Source organism: Diprion similis, chromosome 11, assembly GCF_021155765.1.
Source record: "Diprion similis isolate iyDipSimi1 chromosome 11, iyDipSimi1.1, whole genome shotgun sequence".
Lineage (NCBI taxonomy): Eukaryota > Metazoa > Arthropoda > Insecta > Hymenoptera > Diprionidae > Diprion > Diprion similis.
Window position 1 is genome coordinate 12,377,918 of NC_060115.1, and position 22,337 is coordinate 12,400,254.

At 38.2% G+C, this 22,337-nt stretch overlaps 1 protein-coding gene across 2 annotated transcripts in view; it reads left to right on the forward strand.

The window, feature by feature from the left end:
• LOC124412261 (ephrin type-A receptor 4) overlaps nucleotides 1-22,337 on the forward strand; it is a 151,521-nt gene that overhangs the window by 116,732 nt on the left and 12,452 nt on the right. The window contains exons 4-12 of one of the 2 annotated variants that reach the window (XM_046891995.1): nucleotides 7,369-7,654; nucleotides 8,345-8,881; nucleotides 10,675-10,835; nucleotides 12,637-12,901; nucleotides 17,905-18,093; nucleotides 19,550-19,661; nucleotides 20,656-20,726; nucleotides 21,326-21,343; nucleotides 21,898-21,960. In XM_046891995.1, the coding sequence (XP_046747951.1) occupies nucleotides 7,369-7,654; nucleotides 8,345-8,881; nucleotides 10,675-10,835; nucleotides 12,637-12,901; nucleotides 17,905-18,093; nucleotides 19,550-19,661; nucleotides 20,656-20,726; nucleotides 21,326-21,343; nucleotides 21,898-21,960 (1,702 nt within the window). The remainder of the gene's footprint in view (nucleotides 1-7,368; nucleotides 7,655-8,344; nucleotides 8,882-10,674; nucleotides 10,836-12,636; nucleotides 12,902-17,904; nucleotides 18,094-19,549; nucleotides 19,662-20,655; nucleotides 20,727-21,325; nucleotides 21,344-21,897; nucleotides 21,961-22,337) is intronic. The other variant, XM_046891996.1, reaches the window with a different exon arrangement.

Genomic DNA, 22,337 nt, shown 5'->3' on the forward strand with positions numbered 1-22,337 from the left:
GAACGCATCCAATTCCGAATGACACTGAGGGATGTCACCCGACAGACGTTATGTCATAGTGTGTGTTGCGTAAATGACTTATACCTACCTTCACATCCGAAATTCACGCACATTTGCGTTTACAGAAATATAAGGTGAAATGTGTATTCTGTACCTACATCAGACTCAAAATTAAATATCAACGGTAAATACCTATAAACTTGATTCTTTGAGGACTTAGGTGGGTTAAAAAAGAATTTTAAATAATTTTGTGTCAGGTTTACAGCAACCTTATAAATCTATATGGGGCTGTCCATATCAATTCAGCTAGCCTCCAACCACAACATTTTTGATTTGCTTCGTGATTTTTTTCTTTTGTTATCCTTGCTCTGAATCATTTTGCTGATTTTTTGCAGATTTTTCGGAACAACCGTTCCTGAGTTACAATTTTTTTATTCGAAAAAAACGACGATCTTTAAAAATGTGCAGAAATTTACAAAAATTGTATGACTAACGTAGTGTATTGTATTAACAGTCTCCCGTTCGTGAGAATACGGTGAAAATTTTTCTTACATTTTTTTCACCCAATCAAAACACTAAACCCACGACTTTTATCCATCCATACATGTACCAATACTATTTTTGAACTGTAAGAATGGAAAAAAATTGAATCCCATATATAACTATCGTTTAAAAATACTTGGTCGTAGCGTCCGTGATTCGACTTCCTAATTTTTTATTGGCTGACATCCATTCTCCCAGCCTGAAGCAACATTCGGTGACAAGAACAAATTTCCGAGAATCGATCGGTTCGGAAACCTCTCGGTTTAATATAGAAATGAATGTTTGATATGCATATTCTTAAAACAGCTCTTCGCGCATTCATCAGCCTCGCATTTTGTCTTCGTCTTTTCTGGTGTCATTATAGCAAACGATCATAATGTGGACGACAAAGTGCTGGGTATGAAGAGTGAAAATACATCTCTCAAGAAACTTACAAAGTCTCTACAAGTTCCGATTTGAAAATTATAACCCTTTCAACTTTTTGCATACCTAAGCAATAACTTTTGTGTGCTTTCAATGCGTTCGTTCCTCTTGCAGTGATGTTTAAAGCCTTCCTTTTACTTGGCGTAAAGAAGTTTATTGAGGTCTTTGGTTAAGAAAAATATGGCCAACAGATAGTATTTCCTATTACTGAAACCATTAGTAATTATTAATGATAAACTGTAGTTTGAGGTCTAACGAAAGAAAATTACCGTTACGAACGGCAGATCAGACTTTTACAAATTCAATATGTAATTTCTTGAGTGTCAAAGATGATAAATTTATGTGAAAAAACGCATAATTTCCATGAGAAGAAATTCCTTCTGACCTGTGCGTATATTCACGCTGTAAGAACGTCACTTTCGAAGCTGCAGATACTCCTTGGCTGTGATTACCGCCGCAATGTCCAATGATATTCATTGCACGACTTATATAAAGGTGCGCTAGCGAGAAATGCAAATTATTGTTGTAGCTAGAGAACAATATAATTACACAGTCATGAATAAACTCGGATAGTTGTTTCTCGACACTTTACAGCCATGCCTTTGCAGTTACATAAAGATGCGGCGATGCAGCGCACATGCATGGACCATGGCACGGATGGATAATAATCCCGTAGGAAGCGCGGAGAAACGTGGAGCGCGTGGGTTGAGGAGGATCAGGGCGTTCGTCCCCGAAGTCAGCAGCAGCTGAGAGATACCTTATAAATCGTTGGTTAACGTCGTGTAGTCGCGGTAAAAAAATGCGGCCGGTTTTACCGAGGACGAAGGAATGGATGGTCAAGAGTCCACAATCGGCCAACTCTACTGAAATGACGCTATCTTCTAATTTATCCACGATTCATCATTCGGGGACAACAATTGCCGTCCGGCTGGGCTCGTTCCTGCCGGTTATGGCCTAGAAAAAGCGAACCAACAATGGCCCACTTCATCAGCTCACCGAACCTAGAGAGGAGAGGAGAGGAGCTTCATCTCCGTGGCGAGCTTCGCTTATTGCGTGAAAATTCTACGGTCCACGCCCCCATTATCCTCTCTGTCCCTGGTTAATCCTGCGTCGCGACGGCTACGACCGAAACTGGCCGTACACACACACATACACACACACCAGCAGGTACAGTAAGTTGTACGACATCGAGAAATGGATAAGTCAAAAGGTCTTCCAGCCCTCCCTTCCACGACCTTCGTAAAAAGACATAAAACAAGAAGTAAGAGAACGCGGCGCATACATGAGGGATTCATGTGTGTAGAAAAGTTTTCGTCCGCTGAAACAGTGCCGTTCCATTCGGCTCCACGTAATAGTGCCTCAAATTCGATTATGCCACACACACTATATATTAAAAAAGAATTTTCTATTCCATTCTACAAAGTATTTTTTCTATCAGAAATAGTAATCATTATAATAATTCCGAAATCAAAGAATTATTATCGTAGGGCTTATCCTACTACCTGGAAAAACCTGCAGAGATGTCATGAAGCTGCATATTGAGGATGAAATCGTTTGAAATTCCGCGTAATGTGAATTTCATTCTCATCAGAAAGAAGCCAAAGATCATCACGCATTAAATAAAGCGGGTGCACCTTTCCCTGCTGCAGGATAGCAGCTCGCCTGCACTAAAAATGCCAATCACCGTAATTTCCTGTGAAAGAATGTCTCAATTCCAGGAGCAGAAATCCTCAAATAAATAACATTCCGTCCCCCGGCTGCCTGCCTCATCCCACTTCATCGGCCCCTGCCCTGCTTATGCTCATCCAAATCTCGCTTAACACCGCGAACCCGTCAAATGGGTCTTAAATATCGCTCTGCTTGCTCCCGCCCCTCATGCTTCACTGCTGCACATTATATATACAGCCGCTTATAGCTGTATCCGTGCTTGCACAGTGCACGTGATTGTTAGACCTGGGGTAAATACTTGTATTACGATTACGTCAACTTTCGCATGCATCAATATGGGGCGTTGAACTGTTTCATATTCGGGGTGATTTTTTTGAGAAAATTTTTTATCCCTACTTTTTCGCTGGAACAAAGTGTAAACTTCAGTTTTTTCCGGACTAAGGAACCTCCCTAAGAATATGATTTTCAGCTCAGTTATAGGGACAGCTCGGAATTATGTGCTTCTTGCTAATTTTGCCTACAGTTAAAAACATCTCAATAAAAGAGCTCCCGAAGTTACAAGATTTTTTTGTGTAATTTCCACAAAAAAAAAATCGTATACGTGCCATAATGAAACGTGATTTCCTCAGATTCTACACTCATCCGAAAAATACCTCTGGATTTAGTTGAGACAAAAAGGTTTCATTTGAATATCAACCTAATGAATAATTCACTTGGTGTAAGCGAAAAAATTTTATTTCATTCGATCCAAATTTTTTTGAACCCAATAAAGTTTTATTTCGAGGGGGTGGATTTTTTAATAGGTTCATATTCAGGTAAATCATTTTCTTCGGTCTATAATACTTGGCGATTTTACAATTGTTTCCTGTAATGGCACCGCTCCATTGAAGGGGTGATTTTTTTCGAAAACAGCGACCTCTCCAGAAATTGTAAAAACTTTCCCGTGTGATGTCCTGCATGTCTTTGAAGCAAAATTTTAATTACAAGCGGAATCGAAAGCGATGGGATGAGTCGACACATGGAACGTGTTCCGTAGGCTCGCACCGGGACTCACTGATGCGTGAAACTGCGTGCGTGTGCGGAGGGCGCCGGTCTGCAGGCGTGAGGAAAGTTATGTAGCTTCGGTGCGGTGGGTACATAAGAGCACAAGGGCCCAAGTCAATATATATTAAGATTCGCGCCACCCCATCCCTCCGACGCCCCCCGAGGGCTGAGAGCCTCCACCTCCACCCTCGCCCTCGCCCTCGCCCTCGCCTTCGTCTTTGCCCCCCAAGACCCGACACTCGCTCTGCACCCCGGACAACTTTCTGTCCAGGGTGCGGCGCGTTTTCCGCCGGCACGCCACTGGAATTGCAATGATGGTTGCGATGGGAGATATTGCTGCCCACCTTACAACCGGCCCGCCGTTTCATCCCTGTTGCTGCAGACAGGCTCGCCTGGCAGTCAGCTTGTAGAGAAACCGGCACGATCTTCGTATATCTACCCACCCATCAGGGGTGAAAGAATCTTTATTAGCTTTATTTCTAACGGCAGTCCGTATCTATTATTGCTGACTGGCTCGCCAAAATAGGAAATATTGACCGACTCCTCAGCCCCCTATGTTGCAGCCCCGTAATTGTCATGGGAAATACTTACGACTAAACTGCACAATGTGGCAAAGGTTTTTTGTGAACGGGACGTTTTTCTTTTTAATTACATCGGTTTCACCGAGCCAGTTTCCGAGACCTCAAAAGGACATGATTTTATTATACTTTGATTGAAAAGCAACTATAATGCAGATTGGTATATACAAGACGAAACAGCGTAACGCGAAACGAACAAGAAACTTCTCGATTTATTCTATAGTAATAATAAGGGATTACTGTTGAAGTTTCAGAATACCCTTGGGCTTCTTGATTGTTACAGAATCAAATTTCTAATCCGTTTAATTTTGTAGAAAATATCAGTTGCGATATCTCAGTGTCGAATTTCTTTGTGAGAAGTACTCTAATCGAGAAATCGACCTGAGGAAATAAGAAAACATGGATCATGTGTGAGCAATTTCAAATATTCAAGATTCGTCTTCTTGATTCAAAAAACATATTCATATGGAAACCTTCGCATGTATACGAGAATGGCAATCATTTTTACACATTACTCACACAGTTTAGGGCATTTCTTTTGTGATTCAATTTTAATTATTATACTTATTGTTAGATAATCAAAAGTAGCGTGATATTTCGAGATTTATACAACCTTAGGATCGGTCTCTCAAAATATTCGTATCGAAATTAAGATTACTTCATTCATGTATTATTATTGTTATTGTTTTTTTCATTTAGTCTTACAAGATTCCTTCCGCACTGTAATAATACCCACGAAAACTCCTATCTTATATTGAGCAGTATCGGGTCTCATAAGAAGTTACGTTTTCAACTCAACGCGACTTTTCGAATAATCAGCATGCAAATCGATGAATTGCTTTGCTATCTCTTTCAAATATACGCGTATAAAAAATTTCTAGAGTTAGATAAAGAGATTTATACATCTCGATAAAATGTTTATTCTAGATTTGCCACATCGCATCGTGCGTAAGTGTAGTCAAACCTATAACGTTGTACGTGTCCGCGTGTTATTATATCAACCATTCGGAGTGTTTCTGAGATCGTTTTCGCTTTGAGACTATAATACCTATAACTATATAAACCATACTACGTCGTGTTCACTAACGCGGCAAATATACCAGCTGTTGCCAGTGCTGTTGCTGGTTCTGCTGCTGCATTTGCGGTGAAAATTTGCATTCACGGTGTCGGGATACAGGAGGAAATTGACTTGCTCTCTAGCGCGAGATGATTCTGGTTATATGGACATATTCTCGGTCAAAATGAAAAACGAAATAGAAAATATTCACGGCTTGGTTCGTATTGTCGACAGTGTGAGAATAGAAAATCTTACATCCGTTCATTTTTGGTATAACATTTCCCGTGAATAACTCCTTAGGTGCACGGCCAATGGAATTAGAAATTAGGGTAACATGTTTTTTTGCTGGGACAAAGTCTAATATTAGTTTTTTCTGTACAAAAAAATCCTCTACTAAGGTATCAGATTTTTAGTTCAAATCTAAGAAATGTCTCGCAGCTGCTGCTTTTTCACCATTTAAATAATATGTAAAAACGTATGACTTATTCCAGTTGCTGTGCAGAATTTTCCAAAATAATCATACGTATGGTCTCATATGGATATAATTGTGAAGATAATTAAATTATTTTGGCAAATGAAGATATTTTTTTTTTACCTCGTACGGGCAAATGATAACTTTTTATACCTTTTGTTTCAAGTAACGGCCGAAGCCGACTTTTCAGGTATACGCAGGCAATTATGTCCTATTATGCACATTAAAAAGAACATATGTCAACTGTGTAACGGTACTATACGGTTATTTTGGAAAATTTTGCGAAAAAATTGGAATAAGCATACCTTTCACCCGTTATTTAAGTGGAATGGAATTGAGTGGAAAACGCACGCAAAAGTTATTTCGGAATCGGACGACTTGCACGACTGCAACCGCGTTATGACGTGTTGAGAATAAACCTTACCTTATCTTTTTACTCGCCCGTCTCGAGGCGTCCGCCAAAGCGAATAACTAGAGAAAAAGGGAGAAGAAGATGGAATTCACTTACTTTCCTTACTTCTTTTTTTTTCCATGAGAGAAACATTTCAAATTCTTTTAACGTATTTTTAGTGCCGCAAGTTAAGGGCGTAAATTTAAAACCGAGTTATTTGGGATAACAATAAAATGCGGGGAGGCTTAATATTGTATATGTGCGTTGTGTATACATATATACTTCCGATACATAAGCCGATGGGCAGCCCCCTCATGGTTCACATATATTACATATATACACCATACCTATGCTACGGGGGAGAAAAACTAATTTAACTTTATTGCGGAAAATTTTATATCGGTCGTAAAAAAAAATTTCATTTTCATTGTTTTGTTTCCATTTTCGCTTTTTATCATGAAATTTTTGCCGTTTTTAACGAAACTTACGAAGGTGGAAAGAGTCCGCGCGAATTTTTGCATTATATAATATAGTTTAATAAACGTCGACTCGCAAACTAATTCCGCGATTTAATCACACCCATCATTAACGTGCTTTGATTTATTTAAAAGTCGAAACACGTTGCTATTCGTAGCTATCTAGACAAAACTGTGAACCACGAGTTTGGAGTTTTTACGTTTTTAATATCCTCAACTTTAGGCTCAACAGTTTACTTTGAACACGCCTCGATTAAAATTTACAACCGATCTTTCCACCCTTAAAGCTTCGTGGGAATCCGGGACGGAGAAAATTTTGTTTTCTTGCCTTGTATGTACGGTGTTATAAAACATGAATAGCGTGTTGTCTTATGGTAGAGATGAAAAGAAACAAAAGTAAGAAACGGATATAAGAAATCGGGGCCACTTTTTCCGGAGCATAAATTTGAGAGAAGGCGTCGTTTAAGCCTATAAATATATCCCTAAAGTCCACAGGCAAGCACTTATTGTATAAGTATATTTACGCATACATGTACACCTCTCTAAAATTCCAGTCTAATTGTAACCGAAGTTTGTGGGTTTTCGAGCAAGGAACTGCCCTTATTTATTGGCCACGTGTTACTCGACGTGTGTACACGCTTTGGATAGGCGACGTGTCGCGTGTCCCTGCAGTGTGTGAGTGTGGGTACGGTAACGTTGGTTGTTTCTTGTTACAGTGGGTCGAAGAGTCGTTCACGAATTTCGAAAAGGGTATAAATTGGAGAAGCTACGTAGTCTGCGATGTGGCCTACAACAACGTTAACAACTGGCTATGGACACCGTTCATAGAGAGGGGACCAGCGAACCGGATGTACATAGAAGTGAAATTCACTATTCGAGACTGTTCGCTTTTTCCTGGTAACGCTCTCAGCTGCAAGGAAACCTTCAGTCTTCTCTATTACGAATTTGACGCAGCTACCAAAGAGCCACCGCCATGGGAACCGGATAGCTACAAACTCATCGGTAACTATACGCAAGTCATTCCTCTAATCATTTTCACCACTGATTCCTTATAACGGCGTCGACAATCTCGTACAATTAAACGAACAAGCAGATTTCCGCTATTCGTACTGTTTCAATTTAGAAATCGCCACGTTTTCTCAATGTTTCCAAATCATGCCTTGAGCCGTATAAAATATCAATTAAGAGAAAATGAGAAAAAGAAAAATCAGTGCTATTCTGTTTCACTGACAACTATTCGGCTATTTTAATTTGTGGTTTGCGTATTATGTTCGAAAACGTGATAGAGACAATAATTTCTTATAGTACCGTAGAAAGTTGATCTTCGTATCTTTATTGTGCTTATAAAAAAATATCGCCCATTTTTCAAATGGCGTATGATCCTTCGAAAAACTTCTCAACTATTCAGTAGACCTAACCTTTATGCTCAAGAACTAAATGCAGCTGTGCGGAATCCAGAAAATAATTCCTGTATTTCTTGCCGGTTGGACAATCCATCAACACATAAATTGCGATTGCATAATGTAACGGTTGAATCAAGCTGGTACAGGCCCGTTTTTCTATCCAAAGGTCTTGTGTGTTTAAAAATCGATTTTGTATGAATGAATGTTAATTAACTGATTTCACCGTGATCTATCGTTAAGCCCTTATGATCCTGTTTTCAAAGGCAACCTGTAATTTCCTCCTCCTCAGGTCGAATCGCCGCCGGAGAGGGTAGATTCAACACAAACACCCAGGAGATAATAAACACAGAAGTGAAGTCGATACCGGTAACGAAGAAGGGTGTATACTTCGCATTCCGGGATCAGGGTGCCTGTATATCTATACTGGCAATAAAAGTCTACTACATTAGCTGCCCGGAAGTGAGCGTTAACTTTGCTCACTTCCCGGCAACGCCGACTGGAAGAGAAGTCAGTCAGATCGAGCAGACGGTCGGCACCTGCGTTGCTAACGCGGTGAAAATCGATCAGCCAACTTTCCTCTGCAAAGGAGATGGGAAATGGTATCTCTCAGCGGGTGGCTGTCATTGCAAACCCGGTTATCAGGCCGATGTTGAGAAACAACAGTGCAGCGAGTGCCCAATTGGGAAATTCAAGTTCGAGGCTGGTTCTCAGAGCTGCGAACCGTGCCCGGCACACAGCAAAGCTCCGGATTACGGATTCACAGAGTGTCGATGTGACGCCGGCTACTTCAGGGCTGGAAAGGACCCCAAGAACATGCCATGCACTCGTAAGTATATCTCGCGACACAATTAGATTTAACGATGAAAAGGAATTTCGGTCGCTTCGACGAAACTTTACAGGATCTCCACGCGCGCACGACTGCACAAATAGGTTTATCTTTGCCCAGGAACAGAGTGTCAAATCACTTGCAAGTAACCGAAATGCAATTAATACACATGTTTTGAACCTAGCTATGTTTGATTTTTATTGCTTGAACATAATCCTCTTTCTTAAGTTGCAACATTCTTTTCCAATGTCATTTGAATTCACTTTAAAAATCATTCTAGTTTTTCTTGAGTCTTTTAAATTTCCAGACCCCTCCTTTAGCGTATTTTTATTGCAAAACTCAAGTGCGAAAAACGCAAGTGTAAAATATAATTCTGACCATCAATGTTCGGAGCTTGTGTTGATTTGTCAAGTTTTAAATCTGATAAAATTATAATTGATATTGAACATCTTCATCAGCTCCTCCCATGTACTTTCCGAGTCAATGAACTTTGACACGGAAGGTACTAGCTAGCAAACTGTATACATATCGCAAACTAATCGATGATGGATATTGCTGATCCAATTAGTACAGGTTAATTCGCAAATTCGACGAACCTACTCCATCTGATCTGTACAATAGAGTTTCATGAACTCAACGAAGCGACAGTAATAACGCTATTGGACAGAATGATATCGTTGAAAATAAAATTAAACTAGTATTTTCGCGAAAAAATCGACAAGCCTTGTATAATATACAACACTTGTGGCGTATTTGTTTCGCCGAGCAAGATTTTTCTATCAAATGTAAAAAATCGGTCTATTCAATTCTCTGCAAGTCAATACCACTGGATAAATCTACAAGTGGTATTCGAATATTTCTTGGAAATATTTTCTGAAATTCGTTGACAACGTTTACCAGTAATAATTATCGGTTTGCTTTACGTGCCAAGTTTTTCACCGCAGCTTAGGTCATTAGAACCGAGGCTTTCAGAGTGAGATCCTACACTATGAACTTTCTTCCTAACCTACGCCGACGCTACTTCACTAGGTACATAATCTAACCTGAGCTTACGACTGCCGTAGGCAAGGTAGTCAGGTGAGAAGTTCGTTTGATCTTGAATTTTGCCGACAAGCGAGTATTTCAACAGCACAACCGATTCAAGCTTTCGCTTGCATTCATTCTACCACCACCTTTTATACGGAATACGTTTCAACTTGCTGAATTTTTCACGGAACTACGAAGTTCCAGGTATTTTTTCAAACTTTGCTTTAGTAGAATAATTTGACCACGGGTTGACCATCGGGGTACGAAGTGTACACCTGGCATCAAGTCACTTCACGTTTCAAAAAGACTCTAGTTGAATCCAAATGAGTCAAATATTTCCAACGAGGTCATTTGAATTCACGTTTCTTGAAGTGAATTCCAAGTATACATCTAACTTCGAGTATGGTCAACCCCTTGATTTTGAGCGATTGCTAAAAATGGTAGGGAAAAAGTTTGTACATGAGCATCCAACAACACTGCAGAAATGATTCTTGACTGAGCTTTACGAAGGTATTTAGTGGTCAGGAAACTCTTTCTTATTCCACATTTCCTGTTCATTTGTCAGTTTGAAAGTATGAGACGGATAAGGATTTTCAGGGAAGATCACCGCGTGAAATTGCGCGTATACGAGAGTTTATATCCCTAATCCGCGGTGCTAGAGGGACCTGCGTATACATGTACGTTGGCACGTCGGCATTCAGGCGAAAAGAATGAAAGCGCCGAGTCGAATCAGTGTTTAATAATTTACTTTTATCCTTATTTGACAGAACCCCCGTCAGCTCCGCAAAATCTGACAGTCAATTTTGTGGATCAATCGACGGTAATCCTCTCGTGGAACTCCCCACACGTGCAGGGTGAAAGGTCCGACACAACTTACAGAGTGGTTTGTGACGCCTGCAGCACCGGGGTCAAGTACATTCCAAACACCGTGAGTATCGGAAACTTTCAAGTACTTATCGTGGAAGTAGAAAAAGCTATTGAATCTGTTTTTCTTCGTCATCTCACCCACAATATTCCAATGTACCTACGTTATACATATATATATATATATGTATACGTTATACATATATGTATATATATATATATATGTATATAAAACATATCCAAGCCATTACTGTTGAAAAAAATCCATTGAACCCACACTGACAGATATATTATATTATTCGTGCCTTGCCCCACTATCAGAGAAGTTGGAAAAGACCTTTTTCCCCATTCATTGAATTATTTCAACAAAGTGCTTGGCGAATTAAAAAAAAATGACATGAAAGATGCGACTTTTGGAATTGGGGTTTTATTGTCAGATCATTCAAAGGAGCAACATTTAATTAATCAATATTTTACATGTTGTATATTTTTGCAGACTTAGTCAGTCGAGAATTTTTCAACATTGCTTGAATGCTATAAAAAATTTTACGTTCCGCCATTTCAATGATTGTGTGAATAATCTAGTACATTAAAGATGTCATTAAAACAATATTCACCGGCTATACATGTGTAATAACAAGACAAATCAGTACTGTTAATATATTAACGCCAATAAAATCCCTAGTGAAATATAAAATTCCTTTTGCTGCCAATTCAACATTTTTGAATTATCTGAAATTTAGCGACTTCTAAAAAGAAAACATATCCATTAGACTCGTTTCTCTATCGGTATTAATTTTATTACCGTAGCCTTGGCTTTAACACAGGTGTGTACTGTTGGTTTATTTTATAAAAATTCTTTCTTTCAATAATAATCTTGCAGCTATTTCAAAATTGGAAATACTGGTAGCTTTTATCTTTCTCGGTTCCAAAAAAGCATGAAAAATCATTAACACGCTATTATATTCGAAAAACAAATCCATCGTAATGCCGACGGGGACGTGTAGCGGGGGATAATGGCCGCCATAGGTCGATTAGTGGTCTACCTTGCAATTTCAGCCCTTGCGTTCAGTCAACGACCGGATCCGGTGAATTTCTGAGTATTGTTTTTTTTCAGCACTTCTTACGCCCGCAAAGTTAATTCTCGGCTATATCTCCTATTTCGAAATATTCGATCCACCGTTTATTTCAAATAAATTTTCTCGTCCTCTAAACGTTACAATCCTACCGCTGTATTCGCGAATATCTAATCAGCGTTCGTAATAATTAAAATGAACATAACATCATCTTCGTGAAATTCTAATTGTTTGAAATTCAAATTTCGAAATTCAAAACTAACAAATTTTTGTCCCTTCTGTAGTTTCAGATTGAAAGAATCAGAGTAATTTATAATACTTGAAGCGTTGTTTCAACGATTCGCGAAAATTGAGAGACGCACTCTATGCACTCAGTCCATGACGAGAATATGCAAATTATCTGTCTGAGTAGGTAAGGCAATTGGTGGTCTATAAAATGATGGTGAATTATAAATGATTTTGAATCCTTTATTTTAATTTACAAAACCTTAGTCAAAAGAAAGTTTTTCAATTGGCTGAATCCGCATTTAATATCGCATCTCCAAAACTCAGAATAGCAGACGCAAAATAGCGAAATAAAATCAAAAAAATGACCTGACTCGTTGGTCAAAACTTTATTTTGCTGAACGGGTTCTGGTGTCGTCATTTTTGTGAATTCAGTAATATGAGCCTCGTAAACCAAGTTTGATTACGTGGACTTTCGGGGTTTTACTGTGATTACGAAGAAAAATAAATCGAAAGGGTTGGTTGAGTGGGGAGAATAAATGAACACCGTGCTTATTGTTACAGGAGATATTCAATGATACGAAAGTGACGATCACTGGATTGAACGCTGTGACAACCTACCGGTTTCAAGTATTCGCAGAGAACGGTGTTTCCGCCTTGGCCGGTATGCCGGACTACGTCGACATAACCGTTACCACGGAGGCAAGCGTCCCGAGCCTAGTCAGCAACGTAAGGTTCACCAGCGTCAAAAGTACCGAGCTAAGCATAAGCTGGGACGCTCCAATCACCGAGATCGGTGGTGACAGTGATTTGGTGGAACGGTACGAAGGTGAGTTAGATTCAGTTTTTACTTTACACTTCTCTTCGTCCGATTTTCACATTCAGAATCATCAAATAAGTCCATTGATAAAAAGAAAAAAAAAAATAAATAAAAAATAAACACGTAATAATCTTTTCAAGTTACAAAAGCGCCATCAGTCGAACATAATTATTTTTTCGAGTAATAACGGTAAGTCGAAAAATCGATAACCATGGAGTATGACACGTGCGTAGCAGGTAGCGGTTTTTTAAATTGAACTTGATGGTGTAGTTTGTGTATGGAGAGTAGAAATTATTCATGACGAGTTGCCACGTGGTTAATTTATTATTAATTAAAATCTATTATTAGAAACTACCTCTGATCAATTTCACCCTCGGTCTAGCGAGCGCTGCAGGATTGATGACTTTGCCCGGACATATTATATTCATGTGCTAGATAAGCATAATATACACTACCCGTCCTACCTGTATTCGATATGAAAAGCAGACAAGAAAAAAAAGATGAGTAAGCTGTAAAGAGAGAAAAGAGATTTATATAACGCGAGCATGTTTTACGCAGTTTTTTATGAGTGTTTTTCGTACACAAAAGAACCTACCCGTTTCTATAACGGTAGAGTGAGTTTGCGAATGCGCATGCGCGGAGTACAGAACGACCACTTTTAACTTCTAGGATTGTAATTCCTGCATGCGCATTCGCAGCTCAGTCTACCGTTATAGCAACGGGTAGGTACTTTGTGTACGGAAACCACGCATGAAAAATCCTAGGATTTAACCTTCAGACGGCTGGAATTTGAGAGAATCTCTCTTGAAAAGTGCCTAAATTCATGTCTGGTATCATGTATCAACTATTTACAAAGTTCATATCACAGGGCGAGCCGATACATCGGCTTTGTGGTCCTCTGGAGATTAAAAGCGGTATTTTCTGTACTGCGCGCATGCGCTGTTGCAAACAAATATGATATCACGCAACCCTAACCTCAATTTCGTGCTTCGTGAAAACCGCGTATCATACTCTTGTGTGATGTAAACAATAGGCGACCCTTTCGCAGTCACGGTGTCCAGGCTGGTTACCGGCCACATCTGTCGACAAAGTAAATAATGTAAAACGGGAAAAATCCGTGTTGAGGAAATTTCGTTCCTTTATTTACTCTCGAAAAAATGTATTTATTATTGGGTCGTATACCGGGTTCGGCCTGTTCGTACTTGGAATGTTATGAACGAATGATTACAGAATATAGCTGAATTGTTGGATTATAGAGTATGAATGCATGATGATATCTCAATCGTGGCCTGATGCAAAGCAACTCATATTCCTAATTTTCGCTCGGCCCGACAAACCCAAGTTCATCTTTCTGCCATACAGTACACTATTAAAGCTTACTGCACTTTCAGGCATGATTTGAAGCGACCTGACAAAAAGAAATCTACTTATAAGACCGACGCGGATAGACAATATATTTATCAGGCCTCCACGAACAATATAGGAAAAGAGCGTAGAAAAATAAGACAAAGTAAAGAATGAAGAGAAAAGGGATCGGTAACTATATCAAGTGTAACTTTTTTCATATTTCTTTTTTCTGCAGTGTGAAACGTCAGCGTATTCATATTTTTGTAGGCATACGTATATTACCCCAAACACCTTTAGCTAGGTATCACATTGGGCTACACGAATATGTGTCGGATAGAGGTAGTATCACGAAGTCAAAGGTGAGACTGGAAACTTATTAGAGTCGTGTACGTGCATCCTCGAATTCATTTCCAACTCTCCGTACCCGCCTAAATTGATGGACACTTCCAAGAAAAGTATTATAATTTTTTTTTCTCGCCATTGACGATTTTATTAAACATAACCGTTCGACGCATGCTTGAACTCCACGGTACATCGCGTTTATGTATTACCTATCTACCGTGATTTATCACCCTGTTGAAGATGTGATATCGTTAAACAAATCACATCTCACACTGTTACTCCAGCGCATACGTATTGTCCCGTAATGCACATTGGAAAGTTCATTAAACCGATTTACTGGGGACTGCGATTTGTTATATATATGGAGAAGCTCACAAATAGCTTTTGGTCTATGATTTTTTTAAATGTTTCTGCCAGATGAAGACTTGATAGAGATGTTAATTTTTCTGCATATATTTTTATATTTGGATTCGTTATTACAGTGGCGCTTGCTTTAGAGAGCTTACATAACGTACAGTATACAATAAATTGCACCAATATACCGATGTAAAGCACCCTTTGTGAAACCATTGTTGTTTTATTGGCCGTTATGAATGCTTACTGTCCACTTTTTTTTGTCGAAACGATGAGTTATCGATTTCTATCCGCTTCGTTTTTTGCTCTATGAGCATACGACGATGAACATCTTCAGTAATTCAAGTTAGATTTATCCGCGATCGAGATGTAAAATAAAAAACTTTCAGAAAAGTTCTTAATCTGATTACGCATTCAAAAAAGATTTCTCGGAACCACAAGACAAGTGTAAATACAAAGCAAATAATGCTCAGCAGTTGCTCAAATTCCATCCAATTAAAAACGGATTTGCAACTCTTTTAGTTCGAGGTTTGAAAATGATCACAAATAATTCTTGCCTAATTCGGTGGAAAAATTTCAATATTCTGGATGTTGAACTTAGAAATCTGCAGATGTTACACAGGGTGTAATTATTGGAGGCATTGAAAATGTAGTTAAAAGGGTATAGAATAAACATTATGCTAGATTACATTGCATTTATTAGTAACTAAGATGCAGACATATTTATATTTTATATCGGTAACAGAATCGACATAAACAGAAATCAAACATTTGAGGTAAACGTAACATCAAATATTTTCATCTTTTATCGATAAACAAGAAACATGCATGTATATCCAAGCCGATGAAACACAATTTAAATCAATAAAAAAAAAAAACAAAGTGTTTATTTATTCCATACAGACCTGTCGATAATTTCATTCTTAGGCGATACAGATCGGTTGACGGATTGGATAGATTTCATGTTTTCGACCGTTGTTACCCTTAGATTGCGATACAGCGTTAGGGGAAGGTGGGGCATCATGGGGACACTAAGCTTTAAGCATAAACAAAACACATTATTCGTACAAATTAAGTATTATATTAATTAGATATGTGGTCTCTGGCAATCAGTCCTACAGTTGGCATTCACGTTTGAATCAATTTTCTAATAAAAAATTTAAAAAATAGAAAAACGGGCATATACTCGTCTTCCCTCTCTAGTGGGGACTGGTGGGCGCGGTGTGAAACACTATTGTGGGGATAGTTTCTCACCATCCTAAAACAAGAGGTATTCAATTTTAGTACAGTGACATACAGTTAAATGGGTACAAATGTACGGTATCTCTGTATTTGGCCTGCGAATATGGCATGGAGCAAGATGGGTTACCGTTTTTTTTTTTTTTTTACATTTTTTCGGCAGTGCCCGTCTGTAAACCTGGGTCTTTCGTGTCTACTCCGGATTTGATCTGCTACAGCAACTCGTCAGAAGGATCTGGGACTTTCAACCTTTTGGCGGTCGGTTCCCGTTCTGATATAACTTTTTTTAGTTCGCGGTACCAGTTACCCCCCTTCCCTTTTTTCGCAATATATGAACCGAAACCGTTTTGGCACGGACACGAAAGACCCAGGTTTACAGACGAAGGGTTAAAACAAAAACGAAAAATGTGACCAAAATATGAGCTGTAATTGAAAAATCATCCTCTCACCTGCTGGTACCCTAATTTCTGCTGACATTAAAACTTTCATTTAAATTATTATGTTAAAATATTGTATCAATGTCTTATGAACTATTTATAGGGAACATTATAAGAAAAAAAGACGAATATTCGTTTTTTTTGTCTAGCGGCGCAAGCGCGTCCTTCACCTATAATAATGCGACTCGGGCAATTGGTGGCGGCCGGTGAAAGACCTAAACGTCGCTTACTCTCTTCTGATTGGCGCATTGTCTTATGTGATATGATGCCTGGTCATGCCCCGCCCTCCTCTATCAGAATTCACAATTGTTGCAAAATCCGACCCCATTTCACTGCAATAACCGGAATACTAATACCAGAATAAACTGACACTCGCATTTATCTCATACAAAGTTGATCTAGTATTTACAAGCCAGCATACGCCAGCGCACCGATCAGAATAATTGGCTGACATTGGCTGGGCCTAACCTAAAAATACTCGATGCATCGATTAAACGAGTCCAAGAAAATAATCGAACACAACTCGATTGAATCAGTAAAAATTTATCGACTAATCGATTACAATATCGTATTTTTTTTAAACGTCGCATATGAAACGTCGCAATTTTAAATAGCGGACAAATTTTTTCATGATTTATAGTTTCATTCAAAATATTTTTCGATTTCAGGTGAAAATATTCATTTATCTTTTACTTATTATATCTAATGGGCACTTTAAGTAAGTAAGCCAATGATAATAATTGTTACTTTGATCAAATGAATTGATATTGTATTGCCTCGTTCACGGTAGTAACAAAAACCGATTGTGAGGAAAAATAATCGAATCGTTCGATTAATCGAGTGTGAAAATTAATCGATTATATTCAATTAATCGTGAAAAGATAATCGATTCGATCGAAAATCGAGTGTTTTTGGTCAATCTTAGGGGTAGGCACTTGACCAATCACAGCGCGGTCCTTTTCGCGTGATATCTCTGCCAAAATCGTTCTACACAAGCTCCAGCCTAGTCATCATTCTCACTGTAGAAGGATTTTCAATGCTAAAAAAATCCATTCACAGAGCTCAGAGGAAATCAGAGTTTGCGAGGCCGCTCGCGTCGGGTTTCGGTGTACGCAGAACACCCGCGCACATGAGTTTGTATGTTTTACATTTGCATACTTACTATGTTGCCCTGTGTCGTGTTCATATATGCGTATCTGTGTGTGTGTGCGCGCGCGCGCGTGTGTGTGTGGGTGTATGTGTGAACGTATGTTTACTTACGTGCCCAAGGAATACGATTAATTGATTTTGCAGTACGCTGCTACCCACGTTTCGACGAAGCCACAAACGCCACCATCGTACAAACTTCGGATCTGGCGGCAACGTTCAAAGGGCTAAAGCCGACTACGGATTACGCGATTCAGGTGCGAGCCAAGACTACCAGAGGATGGGGCGAATACACTCCGGTTGTCTTTAAAAAAACACCGCACGCGCTGGGGCTTGGTAAGTTTCGATCACGCTCATATTTATTATTAAACTATAATGATAATGAAATTATACCTACACCACAAATAATTTCTCTCGCTATTGAAACGAGATCAAAATATGTGGGGGTTCAAGCTGAACTCGACCCACTTTTGACCTCATATTTTCGGATTTAGCTCCCAGTTTTTTTCAAAATTCCATCAGCCGATAAGAAGAATCTCAATTTATTCAGAATTTTTAAATCAAACGGTTTCGAGTTATGATCACTTTTCAAATCGCCCTTTTAAAAATGACATTTTTCAAGACTACGTAGCGCAAAACGGGAGGTTTGAAAATAAAATTTAATTCAAATAATTTTTCTTTGTTTATTTCATCTAGTAATACATGCAAACATATGGGAATAACCTTTCATGAATTCCGAGTTACAAAGTATATTTTAAGAAAAATTATTCCGGTGTAAAATTTTCTTGAAAAATAGCTTATCGCTCGACGTGTTTAATCGTTGTATACATTTCACAACATCTTTTATTTTATTTATTTTCACCGAAATCTTTTCCCCGTTCTGTAACAATGTATAATTATCATACCTTCAGTGCAATTTTCTTTGGGTGACCATAAAGTATTATAGAATACCCGTGCATCGGCATCGCGATGTATAATAAATAGGAAATCCGTGTAACCAGATAGGAACGCAGGCTTTAATTATAAGAATGCGAAAACATTCGCTCGCCGTTTCGCTCCGTTGATCGCACAACTATACTACACTTGACTGTACCATCGAACCTACTTAGCCTACAATCAGCCTATTGCATGGCTTACGGCAAGTATTCAGTCGCCATGTTTGCGCACAGAAGTTCAAATATCTCTGTGATAATATTTTTAATTAATTAATGGTCGTTGAATAGCCATTTGTCTTCACAGAGAAATGTTATAACGATAGATTGGCGATAGAATCTCAAGGTTAATTATTATTTTTCAAGATCGATTTTATCGATAGAAAATTTTTCCTTTTCAATCGGTAAATGATTAAGACAGAAACAGCGAGCTGATAGTTCGACAAACAAAGCTTTAAAGCTACGAACAATAGACAGAAATTAAGAGCCCCATTCACCGAACAAATTACAATTATATCAAACTACTCTGCAACTTCCCTTTTGATTCAAACGTATATCTCTACTTGCTGGGATTGTGATAACTCTTCAGAAACAATCTACTCCTTGGAATAAAATCGATTTCACGTCTCTGTTCACGAGTCTCTAAACTTGAGAAACGGTAATCAGGGTGATTTATTTGATTCGGTCGAGGGGGAATGTATAGCATTGGGTAAACGGGGGAAGAACATCCACTTGCATTAGATTCGTCGGGTATGGGATATACCGGATACATAAACTTCGATACGATTTGCTAATGCTGAGAGGTGTACCCAGGCTATTTTTCTGCCTCGTCATTCCTTTACACCCATTATTTTTCACAGATTACGTCGGTGACGACGACAACATGCAGGTCAGGATCATCGCTGGTGCGATCGTCGCCGTCGTCGTTCTCCTCGTCATCATTATCATTATGACGGTGCTGTTCTTGCGAAGGTAATCATCAATCAAATTTCTTCACACTTTTATCTTAGTAAATGCGTGTGACGTTTGCGACGTGTTGAAAAGACGGAAGAAACTTTAGCTTGATTCGAAACAAATGAAATTAAAACTCGATGCTAGGGGTGAACCAAAAATATCATCACCCTCTGATCAGATTTGTTTACAATTTGCAATTTTCACCCAATATTAGTTGAATTCGTATCGAATCTCGAAACCTTGCAACATTTTCATATAATACATATCATTATTGTTAAAGAAATAATTCACTGGAACACATTTAGTAACAATTTCTCTGGATTTTCTCTGGCACTGCAGCTCTCAACTACTTGATATGAAAGAGCTAATCTTATATATAACGACTATTACAAGTTTGTCCTAATTTTCCAAAAGTAATCGAATATAACCTGAAGTCATTTTCTCAAATTACCGAGGACAGGTTTAATTTTTTATATCATTGGAACGGTTTTCAATTTTGTTCGGATCGTTCGCATCCATTACTTCCTTCTATTCGCTTTGATCAATTAATGTGTTTCTCAGACTAGTTGGATGTCTGGTTTACAGTAAAAACTGCGTTGATTACCGTATCGCATAATTACCGAGTCACCATTAAAATATCCGCATTATATGCTGCACTCGGTATAAAGTTTGATTAATTAAGGAGGGGGGGAATCAAATTGTTCTCGTTACCGAAAACCGGTAGCATTGAGGAAGGGTAACCGGGATTGGTAGCCCTTCTCGGATTAAATCAATAGACGTTTAAGTCTGGTTAAATTCGTTCGAGCTGAATCAACGCTGAGTAGAAATTTCTCGTTCGGATTCTCTCTCCCGGGAAGTAATTGATCTCTGCGGATAGCGTTTTTTTTTTACCACGAACTTGAGTACCTAACCGCCTGAGGATATAGATCAGCTCTATATACCAAAGTCGGTATTTATTATTTAAGCAATATTACACCGGGAAAATAATTAATACAGTGCAATTTTGCTGCAGCAGGGCCTCTGATGAGTGTAACAAAAAGCAGCCGAGCGATTGCGACACCCTCGAATACAGAAACGGAGAAGGTACGTAAATCTGCGCAAATATTTCAGCTTTTTTCTAGCATATTATCTAAATATTATCACTTTTACACTGATTATTTATTACCCTTGTATCTTCATAGCTGTTTCACTGCGCCCTGTCATGTCTTGTGACTAATATTCAATTACACCCCCTGTTGTTATATCGGACCCTGTAACCCCCCCAACCCTCTCACGCTTTACAAAATATACCTTCTATAGTACCAAGCAAAACAGGAAAGTAAAGTATTCGACATTCTTCTGCATAATATCATCGGCAAAATTTTCGATTAGAGTTTTATTAAATCGTTGTTTTGCTTATTTATGTATATTTATATACATACATATATATATATTACTGGTTTATTTATTTACCTATGATGTTTTATTTACGCGTTTTTATGGTTTTTGTAATTTATTAAGTTTTATCTGACTGTTTTTCAGTTTTCATTTATCATCTGTTTCTCACAATCGATCATCAAAATTCACCAATTTGGCCATACCGTTTCTAACCAGATACTTCGATTCTTTCTTTTCATGTGTCCCCCTATTACTCGAACCTGCTCTGAAACCCTGAAAACCTTGAAACAAAACACAATCACCAGGACTAGTTGTGACCTACAGTAAGTCTCTACACCTAACTAAATTTTTTTAAATTTTCTTTTCTTTAAAAGTCTATGTTCGGTTTTTTTGTATACACTTTTTTGTGGTGAAATGTGTGTGGAATGTTTCCCTGATGCAAACTTATTACGCATCGCCTGTTTTGCACAAACTATTCTTGAATGTTTCCTTTTTAGTTGTTAATAATGCGCATGCGCATGCAGCTTATGCCTACTATCATGCATATAATTTATCACAATGCATTTATTGGTTTGCGAGAGTTTTCTGGGATCGATTTTACTTCTTACTGTTATTTTCATTCACTTGTTCATGAATTTTCGAAACAATTAATTTTCTTATAAAAATTTGCTTTTGTCCTCAAACATACTATGACATTTTAACTTTTATACACAGAGCTTAAATATAATTCATTCTATAACAAATTCACATTATTTACTTTGATCTGACTGAAACAAAACAAAAAAATGCAATGTAAGTGTATTTTTTCACACACTTTTTTTTTTCTTTTTACTGTTTTTCGTTCGTCAATTTTTGTTGGTTGTTGTGTTGTTCACAGTGCACTGCAAAATGGACAGTTCACCGATTGTGACAACCCACACCAACAAGAGCAAGTCTTCGCGTAAGTTTAGTCAAAATTTGAGATCAGATGATTGACACTGGTTCTTTGCTTCTTCTTTCGTCCTTTTATTTTTTTTTCGCCTTTGAAGGCAAGGAATTTCAACCTCTTGATTCTTTGGTTCAATTATGTTAATAGGCATTACATACATATGTAATCGAAACGATCCGTTACGCTTGTAGATATATAGTTACTTTAAATTCACTTAGTAGAACACTATAATTTCGTAGAATTTTCTGTATTATTAGCATAAGCATGACTCGTATTCTATCTATACATAAAATATGTTAAATATGGTCAAGCTATTATACAGATCTTGACACAACACAAGTATACACATACGAATGAATCAAACAATATGCAGAATCGAAATTGAATTA